The 15,345-nt window shown below is 35.9% G+C and overlaps 1 protein-coding gene across 17 annotated transcripts in view; it reads left to right on the top strand.

Moving 5' to 3' along the window:
- Window positions 1-15,345, top strand: part of MYCBP2 (MYC binding protein 2) — a 286,215-nt gene that overhangs the window by 148,925 nt on the left and 121,945 nt on the right. For all 17 annotated transcript variants that reach the window (XM_077973872.1, XM_028837602.2, XM_015121243.3 and 14 more), the window contains 8 exons: window positions 948-1,169; window positions 2,536-2,727; window positions 4,780-4,986; window positions 5,808-5,939; window positions 7,834-8,012; window positions 10,662-10,804; window positions 12,584-12,684; window positions 13,359-13,577. In XM_077973872.1, the coding sequence (XP_077829998.1) occupies window positions 948-1,169; window positions 2,536-2,727; window positions 4,780-4,986; window positions 5,808-5,939; window positions 7,834-8,012; window positions 10,662-10,804; window positions 12,584-12,684; window positions 13,359-13,577 (1,395 nt within the window). The remainder of the gene's footprint in view (window positions 1-947; window positions 1,170-2,535; window positions 2,728-4,779; window positions 4,987-5,807; window positions 5,940-7,833; window positions 8,013-10,661; window positions 10,805-12,583; window positions 12,685-13,358; window positions 13,578-15,345) is intronic.

Here is a 15,345-nt window from a genome sequence, read left to right as displayed (position 1 = left end):
ACTTACTGGTGAATTCTGAATATGCCCCTAAGTTTGGAAACAAGACATGTGGTATCTACACTCACCACTTCTGTTCAACAGTGCACTGGAAGTCCTAGACCTCCCCACCCTCCTTCGTGAAAAATTCATTGTCATCACTTGTAACTCTGCGTCCATTTAGCAGGGTAGTATATTTTAGCACTCAATTTCCAGGGGCAAGATTATTGCCTGGACTGGTGCACAACTTAATTACCTCTCACTCTGAACCTTCCCAGTCAGATACGGTTCTTTTCTTCTTTGCTACAGAACAGGCTAGGTTTAGCAAATGTTGGTTTAACATATGGAATGTTACTCTGCTTTTATGCTTAACTTTGTAACACAGATGTTTGAAGATCTAGGTAATGTGTATGCAGTTTTGTGAATTAGGGTATCCTGTGTTGGTTTTAATGCTTTGTTATAAAAGTTTATAAGTATGCTACTAATTTTTCTTGATAAACTGTGAAATGTGATAATGTAATTTTGTGACCTCAGTGAAATGTGGTTATAGTAGCACAGATTTATAATTTGCATCATTTATTATTTGAGAAAAATAGTCTCAGTCCATACTGAAAATGACTTATATATATTCTAATTGGGGCCTTTTTGGCATCTCCATTTGAAACAGTGCTAGGGAGTACTGTGATTGTGAGGATATGAAAATATAAAAATGCTCACTTACTAGAGGACAGGAGGCTGATTTTTCTTGACCAGACTTAATTTTTCATCTTCATTGAACAGTAACTTAAACAGTTGTTTTTTTAATGTATTGATGTAGTATTATTCTATAACAAGACAATTTAAGTGACCGAGTGACAGAAAATTTTGGTATAATTTAAAAGATGGTTTACCTTTTATGTATCCAGAAACGTAGATTATACTGATGCTATCTTTTTTGGTGGTGATGGGGCATATATTTTTGTTTTTAAAAGGATATCCAAGAAGCAAACTTCAAGACATCAAGTAGCCGACTCCTAGCAGCTGTTATGTCAGCTCTGTGTCACACATCTGTTAAGCTGACTTCCATCTTCCCGATTGCGTATGATGGAGAAGTATTACTACGATCAATTGTTAAACAAGTTAGCACAGAGAATGACTCAACACTAGTTCATCGTTTTCCCCTTTTGGTGGCACATATGGAAAAACTTAGCCAGGTAGGTCTTTCTCTGAAATCTCTTTTATACTGAGGCAATAAAACTGTAAATGGAAGTGTGTTTAGCTTTTTGCTTGTTCTTCTCTATTAAGTATATTTACAAAATGATTATTTAATGAATGACATCTGTTTTTGAAATAATATTTTTTAAAAATTTCTATATTTACCTATAAAATGAAGTTTTTTTGCTCTAATGGTTTAAATAATCACTCACCTTTAAAAAAATTTGAGAGTTATACAATAGATACCTACATATTGGTTTTTCCTGAACCATTTGAAGGTAAGTTGCAGATACTTTACATTCTAATATAATATTTTAGATTTCTAAGATAGAATGATAAGAAAATAAAGGATTTTTAAAATACCTTCTTAATAACACTTTGGTATATTAAAATAAGCACTGTAAATAATAGGGATAGGAAATATTCAGATAAATCATTTTCATGCTGGAAATCAGCTACGTTAATAATCTTTTCCCTTTTTTTCTGAAAAATAAAGTATTTTTCCTTTATTGAGACCTTATGACTTCTTGAAATTTTTCTACTGGTAGGGGTCGGAATTTTCTTATCTCCACTTAGGAAATCAAATACAGTAGAAATTATAAAACTACATAGGAATCATAAGTATGTACAAAAAGAATTTTGTTAAAAAATTGATTTACACAGACTAGAGTTGATTATAGCTAAATATACTGGAATTTATTATCTCAGATTAAGATCTTGTCCTATAGAAGAAACTTTTTATTTTTGTTTTTTAAGACGAGCTCATTCTGTCACCTGGTCTACAGTGCAGTGGTGCCATCGCAGTTTACTACAACCACAACCTCCTAGACTGAAACGATCTTCCCACCTCAGCCTCCCAAGTAGCTGGGACTAAAGGCACATACTACCACACCCGGCTAACTTTTTAAAAAAACATTTTGTAGAGACAAGGTCTTACTATGTTGCCCAAGCTGGTCTCAAACTCCTGGCTTCAAGTGATCCTCCCATCTCAGCCTCCCAAAGTGCTGGGATTGCTGACACCACGCCCAGCCAAAAAAGCTTTTTAAATTGAAAGAATAGTTTTCTGTCTGTCATATAGGATTGTAAATGGAAAGTTAAATAAGAGAATAAAATATGACTCAAAGCTAATGAAAACGTTTTGTAAATGTGTGGTACTTTGATACACAGAGACAGATAATTCATAAAAGAACTTCTAAGTGAAAAGTAGATACAGTGGCTCCACGTATAACCAGAAAGATTTGTAGAAATTGACTCTGGCTCCAAAGTCTGAATTTTAAGAGTATCAGAAAAACAAGATTTTCAAATTGAGTATTCCTATGAAGGAAAATGAAACAATATCCTAGAGCTTTTTCTTATGTATCATAGAGTGAAGAGAATATCTCAGGGATGACAAGCTTCCGTGAAGTTCTGGAGAAAATGCTGGTCATTGTTGTGCTACCAGTCAGGAACAGCCTGAGGAGAGAAAACGAACTCTTCTCCTCCCACCTTGTCTCGAACACCTGTGGATTACTGGCCAGCATTGTCAGTGAACTGACAGCATCAGCCCTGGGATCTGAGGTAATACATTATATTTTGACACTGGATAAAAAGCACATGTGTAAGTGTTTTACACAGTTTCTTTTTTCATCTATTTTGGCTTTCCAGAAGCTAATTGCAGATTGGATTAGCAACCCCAATGCATTGTTTTTCTTTTTTGCCCTTCTCTCTACTTCCTACTTGCTCCAATTTGTTACTTCTCCCTCACCAGTTTACCCAACATCCACAGGAATATAAAGTATACATTTTCCTCATAGAGCAGGTTGTCATCTGCCACATTGCACAAGCCCACCACCATGCCCCGGGAAAAGCAAAGCTAGTTGTCACTGCTGGGAGATGAGTAACGTCCACTCAACTGACCCTAGAGAAATACATATTTAAAATCGGAATAGTAATTTTTATTTCACCTCTATCACAGGTTTTTTGAAATTGCAGTAAAATATACATAATATAAAATTTGCCATTCTAATCATTTTTATGTGTACAGTTCGGTGGCATTAAATGCATTCACTTTGTTGTACTTAGTTGTACATTGTCACGAAGTTTTCCAAGTATGAAGTGTTATTATGTTTGAGAAAATCACTTTGAAAGTGCCTTTACAATTTATACAGTAACATTATTTTATTCCATTTCACTGTCTTACTCTTTCTTATAACTTAACTGAATGTTTTGATTGAATTTGGGGAATGTTTCTGTTTTTTCCTCCTAAAAAACAGACAGTAGATTGGTTTGGAAAATCATGTCCTAATGTGAAATATCTTACATCATTCAAATGAATGTTTAATAACCAGCATGTATTCAGTGACCCTAGCTCTCAAGTTCTTGTCAAGGAACTTCTTTTCTCTATTTTACTTTTATAATTCCTAATCTTTGCTTTTTCTTTTAAATTTATTTTAACACCTATTCTGAATTAACCCATCCAGTGTATATGCATTATTGATTCATTATAACAGTTTAGCCTTTAGAATTTGTGGTTCATTGCATATACTTGAGCTAATTTTAGTCCCTCATCCTGGGAAGCACTTTCTAAGTTTCTTGGTTAACTTTGAGTTTGGCCTTGGAGACTATTGCAGCCCTTGTCAGAAACTTTTTAATTTTTTATATTTGTTCATTTAGTCTACAATACCTTCCTACTCTGCAGGATGCAGGAAAGTCTGTAATGTGTAGATCCCCTTCCAAAGTTTACTATAGAGTTCTCCCCTTTAAACTTACCTTTCCAATGAAAAAGAATACCAAAAGTTACAGGGTGCCTGGTATACAACTTTGGGAGTTCCCACAGGTCCTGGCTTAGAGATGAATATTTGTTTCTCAGAGCAGTTTGCAGTTTTTGTTAGAATCATAAACATCCATTTTTTTCTCTATTTAGTCTCCCAAAATTCTGCAGCCAGCTTAGATTAGAAGTAGGTTTTGTAAATAAAAGAGCAGTTTCAACCCAAAATAAGTTCTCTAATCCTCTCTAGTGAAAGTCTATAATTAGTATGGTTGCACATGTGTGTGTATGTATTCAAATACTGAATGCTGTTACAGAAATATCGCTGTATATATTCGTAGTATTCAATCTTAGGCTATAGACCATTTTCTTCAAATGAAGTCTTGCAAATTCACAGGTGAGAGGAGAGAGGACATAGTCTGGTTGAAGAGGGGAACCATAAATTTACCTCTTCCTTGCATACCTTTCTCTGCAGAATATCTAGAGCTCTATGTCGCATAGTTTGAAAACTGTTGATCTATAGAATTTCGATGACATTTTTAGCATCTCTTTTCAAAGTCTAGTGATTTATTCATACATTATGACTGATAAGACAAGCTTGTACTTCTAACATTATAAATTAAGTGGAAAATATAGTTTCATATGGCTGAAGGAAGAAAATACTGTCAAGTGACACTGATTTGTGAATTTAGAATGATAAAATCTGGTTTTATTGTGAGTTAATCTCTCAGTAGAACATACGTTTAGAAATGCTTATACCCACTTATTAAATAAAGCTTATTTTATTAGACTTCTTAGAAACCTTTGGATGGTTTTGTTAAAGGTGTACAAACTACTGATGCAGTTGCTTTTGTTGTCCACAGGTTGATGGACTTAATTCTCTTCACTCTGTAAAAGCTAGTGCTAACCGATTTACAAAAACAAGTCAGGGCAGAAGCTGGAACACTGGGAACGGGTCCCCTGATGCAATCTGTTTTTCAGTAGACAAACCTGGAATAGTTGTAGTTGGTTTCTCTGTCTATGGAGGAGGTGGAATTCATGAATATGAATTAGAGGTCTTGGTTGATGATGTAAGTATCACCCTTTCAGCATTTATCCTGATTAGTGGGTTGTGTATCAGGATTTACCATTGTCATAGTATGATGGGTCCATACCTTCAGGGGTTTACTAGATCAATCACAGATGAATGACACTAAAGAAACTGAAAAAGGCTGGCCACAGTGGCTCACTCCTGTAATCTCAGCACTTTGAGATGCTGAGGCAGGTGGATGACTTGAGCACAGGAGTTTGAGACCAGCCTAGGCAGCATGACAAAACCCCATCTCTATGAAAAATACAAATATTAGCTGAGTGTGGTGGTGCACGCCTGTAATCCCAGCTACTCTGGAGGCTGAGGTGGGAGGATCACTTGAGCCCGGGAGGTTGAGGCTACAGTGAGCCATAATCATGCCACTGCACTCAAGCCTGGGCAGCAGAGTGAGACCCTGTCTCAAAAAAAGAAAGAAAGAAAAGAAACTGAAAGATAATGATTTTACCTCATTGCTTGTGTTCCATCTTTCCACCTTGGATCACTACTGCTTATATTTTTTGTACTTTCAGAAAGAGAAAGATTTAAAGTGGAATTAAAGACTAAAAATTATTTAGCTAAGTCCCTGATGACAAGTCTTGAGTAGTTTTTTTTTATATTGTAATTTTTCAAGAAACACAATGTTCAGATGTCATAGAGTACTAATTCAGCTATATCTTTCTAATCCATTCTCTAAAATTACTTAAAGTACCTGAGTTTTATTAAAATAGGACAGAAAGGGGTAGCATGTAAATCATTGCCTAGTAAATAGCAAGTTTATCTCTATCTCTAACTTGATTTTTTTGTTTCATTTTTTTTTTTTAGAGTGAACATGCAGGAGATTCAACTCATTCCCACAGATGGACATCTCTGGAATTAGTGAAAGGAACTTACACAACAGATGACTCACCCAGTGATATAGCTGAAATCAGACTTGACAAAGTGGTTCCTTTAAAGGTAGTTTCAACTGTATGTTTCTATTGTGAATAAGAAGAATTATTATGTAGTTAAAATAGTGAAGAGTATTCCATGAATTTTGTTTGTTAGATACAGCTATTCGTAAGTTATCCTTTATATGGTAGGTACTTCAGATATTTATGGAGTACCTACTATGTACCTGATGTTGTACCACATTATATTATATTTTTGTATAATGTTTCTTAAAGTCTGGAGTAGTAGGAAGCTTTGTAGTCAAACAGATTAAACTCTGGATACCTGCTGTTCCAACATACTAGCTTTAAGACACTGAGTTCATTATTTAACCACTTTGAGACTTATCTGTAGATTGGAAAGAATAATACCTGCATTGTAGTATTCTTGAGATTAAATAATAGAAATAAAACACCTGCCTCAGTGTCTAGCACAGTATGAAAAATAAGCATTAGCCCTGTCTTTTCTTATTGTTGTTTTGTTGTTTTGTTTTGCTTTTGTTCTTTTTTTTTTTTTTTGAGATGGAGTCTCACTCTGTCGCCCAGGCTGGAGTGCAGTGGCATGATCTTGGCTCACTGCAACCTCCACGTCCTGGATTTAAATGATTCTCCTGCATCAGCCTCCCGAGTAGCTGGGATTACAGCCACGTGCCACCATACCCAGTTAATTTTGTATTTTTAGTAGAGAGGGGCTTCGCTGTGTTGAACTCCTGCCCTCAAGTGATCCACCCCCGTCAACCTCCCAGAGTTCTGGGATTACAGGCGTGAGCCACCACACCCAGCCTATTTTCTAACAATATTTGGCAAAATAGAGAAATTTTACCACATCAAAGTAATTATAAATGTTAAAGTAACATTAAAGTATTTCTGAATTCAACTGAAATAAATTTCATTATAGGACAAAATTTTGGATAAGATCGGTACATGAGAGATTTCATCAGGAAGAATTTAGATACTGAAAAACCAAAAAGCTTTTATTGTGAAATTTATATCATGGTTCATAAAGCATTAGTTTCTATAGCTCACATTTTCAAAGTACAGTGCATTATATTTTGGACAGCTTTTTTCCTGTGGGTTTTTTTTTCTCATGTCTGTTTGCCTATAAATTTCTATCTCTGAGTTTTTCTTAAAAATATAGCAGAGTCACCCTTATTTTTTTCTCACATCTAAAATTATTTTAAAAGTTAAACTAGTCAAGGAAAAGTATCAGCTTATGCAATTAAAATCTCGTATTGCTGGGCACAGTAGCTCACACCTGTAATCTCAGTACTTTTGAGACACCAGGGAGGGAGGATCACTTGAGCTTGGGAGTTTGAGGCCAGACTGGGCAGTATAGTCAGACCTTATCTCTACAGAAACACCTTAAAAAATTGGCTGAGTGTGATGGAACGCACCAGTGGGAGAATTGCTTGAGCCCAGGAAGAGGAGGCCACATTGAGCCAGGATTGCACCACTGCACTCCCAGCTGGGTGACAGAGCAAGATCCTGTCTCAGAAAAAAAAAAAAGAAAAATTATTATGGCTAATATTCTAGCAGTAAAATTACGAGCAGGCACTAGTTACATTGGTTGTGTTCAGACCTAGTTCCATCACTTACTAGCTGTGTGACTTAGAACAAATTACTTAACTTCTCTGAACCTCAGATTCCTCATCTGTAAAATAGGGATAATAATGATACTTACCTCATGAAGCCATTTTAAGGATTAATTGAATTCCATAAAGTACTTAGGACAGTTGCTTTTATGCAACAGGCATTCAGTAAATATTAGCTGTCATCATGTTTGATTCATTAAAAACTTGTATCATCTGTAAATATGATAAGAAATTTCAGTATATTTGCCTATTTTACTGCTAGAGTTCTTTTTGTATATCCTCTGTACATTGTGAATAAATGTAAACATGTTTTACATCTTTATAATGAAGGAAAATGTTAAATATGCTGTGCGCTTGAGGAACTATGGAAGCCGTACAGCCAATGGAGATGGAGGAATGACCACAGTTCAGTGCCCTGATGGTGTGACGTTCACATTCAGCACGTGCAGCTTGAGCAGTAATGGCACAAACCAAACCCGAGGACAGATCCCACAGATACTCTACTATAGGTGGGTGAATGTATAGAGATAAGGGAAATAGTTTACAGTGGTAGAACATACACAGTCTATTACCAGGTAAAATTGCTAAGTGGATAATTATAATTAAATTATACAGTGTATCTTCTTAGCACATACTCGTACAAATTCATATAAAGAAATCTTTTAATATATAAATTCAGTGTTTGCTACAAAAGTGAATGCTTTATAATATTTTTGCTGTTATTTCTTCAATATCATTGAAATGTTTGTGCACTGGGCATATGTGCTGTTGCTGTCACTCTATAATTTCTGGTCTGCAATTTCAAATTTAAAGGGTATTCATTTCTTTTTATAAAATGCCTCAAACTAATGATCAGATAGACTGTACTCAGATAGTGGTGTTGCCTTGATCCTGTTGGCCAGTCACAGAATATTTTGATGTCTGTGAATCTTGGACCTGCCCTGTCTAACCCCTGGGGCCCTAGAATATATAATAGTGTGTTTCTTACAATGTTTTTAACAAAAACCATTCCTTATGTAAACCGTGGAAAATAAAAGAATGATAACAACCCTCAGGTTAAAAAAAATCTTTTAAATACACATTTCTCACTGAGTCTGAATTTTTCTTGTAGTGGTGAAGCTGATATCTTAGGTAGTCATGAGTACCGTTTGCTACATTTGTCCTCAGCCTGACTTAGCATTAAATCACTGAATTTCCGTATCACTTTCAGAGGCTTGCTGCTTCCTCTGTTTCCTTCATAAAGAGTCTAGGGATGGTGCCTAGGTAGATAGTATAAAATAATTTCCCTAGATAATAGATTTTCTGCTTCCTCTTTCCATGAGAAATAGAATAGAAATAGCAGGCAGTAAATAGCTATGTAGTTCAGTGTTGCTGCTGAAATATAAAAGCTGTCTAGTCTTTTGCCCCAGTCAAGAAAAACTTTCTGTTCCATAAGCACTACAATAAATAGTACATTATTCTCTTTCTTAAACTATGGATTAAAAACTCTGTTATGCATACAAGTTACATACTTCAGAAAGCTGGAGAGCCACTAACAGCATCTGCCATCCAAACTTTGTATCTTATACAAAATACAGTATTTTGAGTATTTTCTTGTTTTCTATAAAGCTTTAAATACCCTTAGCTTTAAATTTTTAAAAAATGAAAAATACTAAAGTCCTTTAGTTTTAAATACCATCCTGCTCTGATAGCTCCCAAGTTTACATCCCTAGCCTTCATGACCTCTGAACCCCAGACTCCAGGTCTTTCTCTGACATCTTCATTTGGATGACACTAGTGGAGGTGGTGTTAGTTACTGTGTGCCAGGCTGTGCTTTGAGTGTGTTACCTGTGTTATCTCAGCTTGTCCTCGCAGTAACCCCAGGAAGTAGGTACTTTTCTTATCTGTGTTTCACAGATGATAGAACTGAGACACTGGGTAGTCCAGAGTCACACCTCTGGTAAATTATGCTACTGCGACCTGTGGGCAGGAAGTCAGATTTCAGGTGATACACCCTTAACCAGTATGCTGCACATTCTGTTTAAGGACGTTCGCTATAGTTGGCTAGTAAACATCTGAGGTTTCATGTGGCCAGAATATTCATCTCCCACAGTTACAGCCAGACACCTTGGCGTCATTCTTGACTTCTCTTTCCCTCATACCTACACCTAGGTCATCAAGAAGTCCTGTCAGCTGTACTTTTAAAATGTCCTAAATCTGGTCTTTTCTTCTACCTCCATATTTAATAGTCTAGACCAAGCCACTGCAACCTCTACCTGCTAACTGTAATGAGCCTCTAAACTAGTCTCCCTCCTTTCACTGTTGGTCTCGTACAATCAGTTCTCCACAGCACAGTCAGTGATCTGATAAAATCATACCAAGTTCCACCCTTACTCCAAACCCAGCTTCCCATTCCCATACCAGTATAAAATGTTATTATGTTGCCTACAAACCTTACACAGTTTGACTCCTGTTTCCCTTCCCACCCATCACCCTTCACTCCTTCTCCTTTTCTTCTAGCCATACATGTCTTCATTCTGTTCCTTGAATTCACTAGTGTGTTCCTTTTGCCCTGACAGTTTTCCCTCAGCTCTTCGCATGAGTCTTTAAAAAAAAAAAAAAATTCCTGTCAGCTGAGCGCGGCGATTCACTTCTATAATCCCAGCACTTTGGGGTGGATCACGAGGTCAGGAGTTCGAAACCATCCTGGCCAACATGGTGAAACCCCATCTCTACTAAAAACAAAAATTAGCCGGGCGTGAGGTGCATGCCTATAATCTCAGCTATTTGGGAGGCCGAGGGAGGAGAATCGCGTGAACCTGGGAGGCAGAGGTTGCAGTGAGCCAAGATCGTGCCACTGCACTCCAGCCTGGGCGACAGAGCAAGACTCTGTCTCGAATAGATAAATAATTAAATTAATTAATTCAGGTCTTTGTTAAATATGAGTTCCTCAGAGAACTGATCTTATTTAAAATAACACCCTTCCCTTTATGCCCTATGCTGCTTTATTTTTCTTCAAAGCCCTTATCATTCCCTATAATTATATAGTTGCATGTTTACTTTTTTAACTTTAAAAAAACTATGAATTAAATGAGGATCTCAGATCCTGGATGATTTCTGGCATTGGATCATGTTTTACTTACCATTGTAAAATAATCTCATGTTTGCTCATGCTACAGGAGTGAATTCGATGGAGATTTACAATCCCAACTTCTGAGTAAAGCCAATGAAGAAGATAAAAACTGTAGCAGAGCGCTGTCTGTTGTAAGCACTGTTGTTCGAGCCTCTAAGGACCTCCTGCACAGAGCTCTTGCTGTGGATGGTAAGACTTTTTCTTTCCCAATAGTCAGATTTTAGATTCTTTATTCACTAAATTTTTGCATAGAACTATTGAAGAGGAACCTTCTATTATACAATTGTGTAGAATCTTAAGTGTTTTCTTTATTTATAGATCCACACATGCATTAATTTTGGATAAGTCACACTCTCCATACTGTAACACAGAATTATTTAGAATGCTCAAAAGGAGTTATCATATATTCTTATTTGCTTAGTTAATTTAGTAAAAGAAAAATTGTATTTGGTTTAAACTGGGTCTTTAGTCTTCTTTTAGTAGTCAAAAAGCTTTTTCTTCCTCTCTGTTCTGTTTCCAGTAATGTATCACTATCCACCCAAAACTCTGGGGAACCGTAACCATCTCCTCAGAGGCACTTGTCTAAATTCAGCTCTAGGAGTTTTCCCCTAAAAACTCTCTAGTTTGTATTCTCCTCTCTCTCAGTTCTTCCCTTGCCATCGTTTAGGCTGCCATGGTGCAAGTACATGTCATTTTGTAATATAGGGATAATACCCAATAATGTCACTGCTACCTTTCCCCCATTCTCCATCTAGCTGTTTAGTTATTCTTCACACTGGCACCAGAGTTATCATTATGAAAACATTGTTATGGCCGGGCACGGTGGCTCATGCCTGTAATCCCAGCACTTTGGGAGACTGAGGCGGGCGGATCACAAGGTCAGGAGTTTGAGACCAGCCTGACCAACATGGTGAAACCCCATCTCTACTAAAAATGCAAAAAATAGCCGGGCATGGTGGCAGGTGCCTGTAATTCTAGCTATTCAGGAAGCAGAGGCAAGAGAATAGCTTGAATCCGGGAGGCGGAGGCTGCAGTGAGCCGAGATCGTGCCACTGCACTCCAGCCTGGGTGACAGAGTGAGACTCCATCTCAAAAAAAAAAAAAGAAAAACAAAATTGTTACCGCCACCTCCTTACTGTATAACGTTAATTCCTAATCCTAGTTTAACATCAGAACAACCTGGAAAGCTTGCTGAAAATAAAGACTGTTGGGTCTATCCCCAGGGCTTGAAGCTAGGTTAAAAAACTGTTTTTTAAATAAGTGTGCAGCCTGTTGTGATGTCACAGCAGACCTAGGAATCAGTATTTGGGAGAATAATTGGCCTATAAAATAAAGATCTTCACAGTATAGGCTTAGCTTATCTTTCCAGCACCATGTTCATGGATAACTGAGTAAAATGTTAATCAGTAAAGTGCTTTTCTTGGAAAAACAGAAAGCCATATAGCTTAATAACAGTAAATGTTTTTGGAGTGCTGAATATGTGAGGTGTTGTTCTCAAGTGCTTTACGTATATTACCTTGTTTAATCTTCACAACATCCAAATGGGGAATACTGTTGTGATCCTAAGTTACAGATTAAGTAATTTGCCTAATGTCACTGATAGAGCCATGTTTGGTGCCAGAATGGTAATTTAAATAAAGGCTCCATTACCCTAGGTTCTGATTCCAGCTCTATCATTTTACAGGTACGTGTATTAAGTATTTTGGGTAAGATACTTAAACACTGTGTGCCATGGTTTTCCTTTCTAAAAATTGGGGATAATAAAAGTTTCTTATTGTGAGTATTAGTTGAGATAAGGCATGTATTCTAAAAAGCCTTCAGAATAGTATCAGGCCCTTGACAAGCACCCAATTAGTGTCAACTATAGTTTCACTCAAAAGAACAGAATATAGATTTAGTATGGCATGTATACAGTACAATGAAATTACATTCTAACTGTAGTTTTAATGCCTTTTATGCGTTTTTTAGCTGACGACATTCCGGAACTGCTGAGTTCTTCCAGTCTGTTTTCCATGCTGCTCCCCCTTATTATAGCCTACATAGGACCAGTAGCTGCTGCTATTCCCAAGGTGTGTAATTTAATTCTATAACTTTGAATGTTTTTTTTAAATACCTTTTAAAAACAAAGACTTTGTGTCTTGTCTTTACAAAAACTTGCATCTTTGAGGCATCTGGGATATAGGTAACAAGCAGAGAGAGATACTAATTATTATACTTCTCTGTTCTTCTTAGTATTGTTTACTGGATTGCTGTGCTTATTTGTTGGCTTTACATTTGAAGAATTTGTGAATGAGAAATAGATTTTAGAAATTTTAGAAATATGATATGTAAGGAAAGATTATGTTAACTGAGATTTTTCAAATTTATAAAGTTGATGCCAGATGGTCTTCATTAATAACAATAGCAATGTTAAAGGACAAGAGCGTTTTAAAACAGTGACATATTCAAGAGATGGAAGAAATGATAAACTATTGATTCTTTGGCATAATTAAGTAAAACGTGATTTACTTCAGATCATGAAAAAACAAAAGTGTTTAAAAGTATAGATTTAGATATTGTCATGTAACATCTAAGATAAATCTTTTTTTAATCAATTGAACAGATTTCTCTTTGAACAAAAACTTAACTAGTAGAAAATTTAGACAGAAATTGTTATTAGAGTAACCAATAATTATTGTAATTCATAATTTTAGAACTACTTTCACATGTATCTCATTTAACCATATTTTTATATGTGTACTAGGTGGCTGTGGAAGTCTTTGGCCTTGTCCAACAATTGCTTCCGTCAGTTGCCATTTTGAATCAGAAGTATGCACCCCCTGCCTTCAACCCTAATCAGTCGACAGATAGCACCACAGGAAACCAGCCTGAACAGGGCCTCTCTGCTTGTACCACCTCCAATCACTATGCTGTCATAGAGAGTGAGCACCCGTATAAACCTGCCTGTGTGATGCACTACAAGGTAGGCACCAGTTCTTAGTGTGATTCGACTGTAAAACTTGGTGTGAGGTTCTCTGATGATATCTTAAAGAATGCCTGGCCTGCATTTATGAGTGTAGCTTCTTTTATAGTATTTACATATAGAGAATCAGCAGGTGATTAGGCATTGTTGGATATACAGAATAATTTAAGACGGAATTTTTATCTCAAAGATGATAAAATTTTATTGGTTTATGAGGGTTGTTCTGAAATCTGCCTACAAGTATAGTGTGGTATATAATGCTAAACTTCATGCTGTGATTTGTGATAGTAGTAGATATAAGCATTAACAATTTAAATTATATTTTTTGAACTAGCATTATTTGTACCACAGCCTGAGCTCTGAAAATTTACAACCCCAATGTAAGATTTAAAGTAGTCTATACATAATGTTAAAAAAACTATGTATAAAATGATTATAAATTTAGTGTTATTAGAGAGTGTTCAAAATCCATGTTCTTTGTTTTTTCATTGTATCATGCAAATTAAGGAAGAAAATGATAAATTTATATTTTGTGTGCTTGTAAAATATTCCACTTTTCATGGTAGAAGCTATTAAGCGTCTGTAGAGGTAAATAGGCTAGTACAGTGCACTTGTTTATCCATCTCCCGGATTCAGCAGTGTCAACTCTTAGACCTGTCTTATTTATTCCCTACCTGCTTCCTAACCCTCCTGTATTGTTTTAAAGCACATTTATAATACTTACTGACACAATGTCTCCAAAATATAAGGACCCTTAAAAATAACCATAGTATTATCACACTGAAAAAAAACAATTTAATGTCTTCAAACATCATGTAAATTTTTAATAATTTGAGTTAGAATCCATGTAAGATCCATACATTGTGATTAGTATGTCTCTTAAGTCCCCTTTAATCTTAAGTTCCTTTAAATCTGTAAGACTCCCTCTGTCTCTCTCTTTTTTTGTTCCCTTGAGTTCTATTTGTTGAAGAAACTGGATCCTATATGTTTGTTAGATGGGAGCCTCTTCAGCTTACCTGCTGGGTCTTTCAGGCACACCCCTTGCAGTCATTCCTAGCTTCCTTGCTTTCTGGTAGGATAAGATGTTCCAGGCTCCTTTTATATGTTTAATGCCTCAGACTTGGAACAAACCATTTTTTCCAAGTGTCCTAATTTCTGTTATACATACACACACACATGTTATGTTTACATATGTATATATATAAATGTGTATATGTTTATGTATAGATTTATGTGTATGTATAGTTTTTAAAAGATAAAATACCTCATGAGTTTATACCGTTGATACTAATTCAAAATAAGGACAACAGACACACCTCAGTCTCCTTTCTCCTACATCTAAAATTCCTATTAGTGACACTGGGAATATCAGAATTCAAAAATCATTTAAATTATTTCATTTGGGGGAGGTGTGTGTGTGTGTTGTCTTTGAAGTATATCCCATCTAAATGTATGGTCACATTACTGTGTTTAAATCTAGTTGGAATGCTCCCTCTTTGCGTGATTATGCGTTCATTGGATATACACTTATAGAGTCGTTTAATTTTAGAGTTTAGGAATTGCTTTTTAAATTTGGATTTTGTTTTAGAATTCTTTAAATACTTACATAGTTTGAAGTCAAATTTATGAAACAAATCTAGCTTTTATCTCTGTCCTCATCACTCTGTTCCTCCTTCTCTGTCATAGGTAACATTTTATTCTATTTTTAATTTTGTAGTTTATCCTGTTGTGTCATTTAATAAAAGCATAGACACATATACACATACAG

Source organism: Macaca mulatta, chromosome 17 (assembly GCF_049350105.2).
Source record: "Macaca mulatta isolate MMU2019108-1 chromosome 17, T2T-MMU8v2.0, whole genome shotgun sequence".
Classification (NCBI taxonomy): domain Eukaryota; kingdom Metazoa; phylum Chordata; class Mammalia; order Primates; family Cercopithecidae; genus Macaca; species Macaca mulatta.
This window is presented reverse-complemented; position numbering and strand designations above follow the sequence as displayed.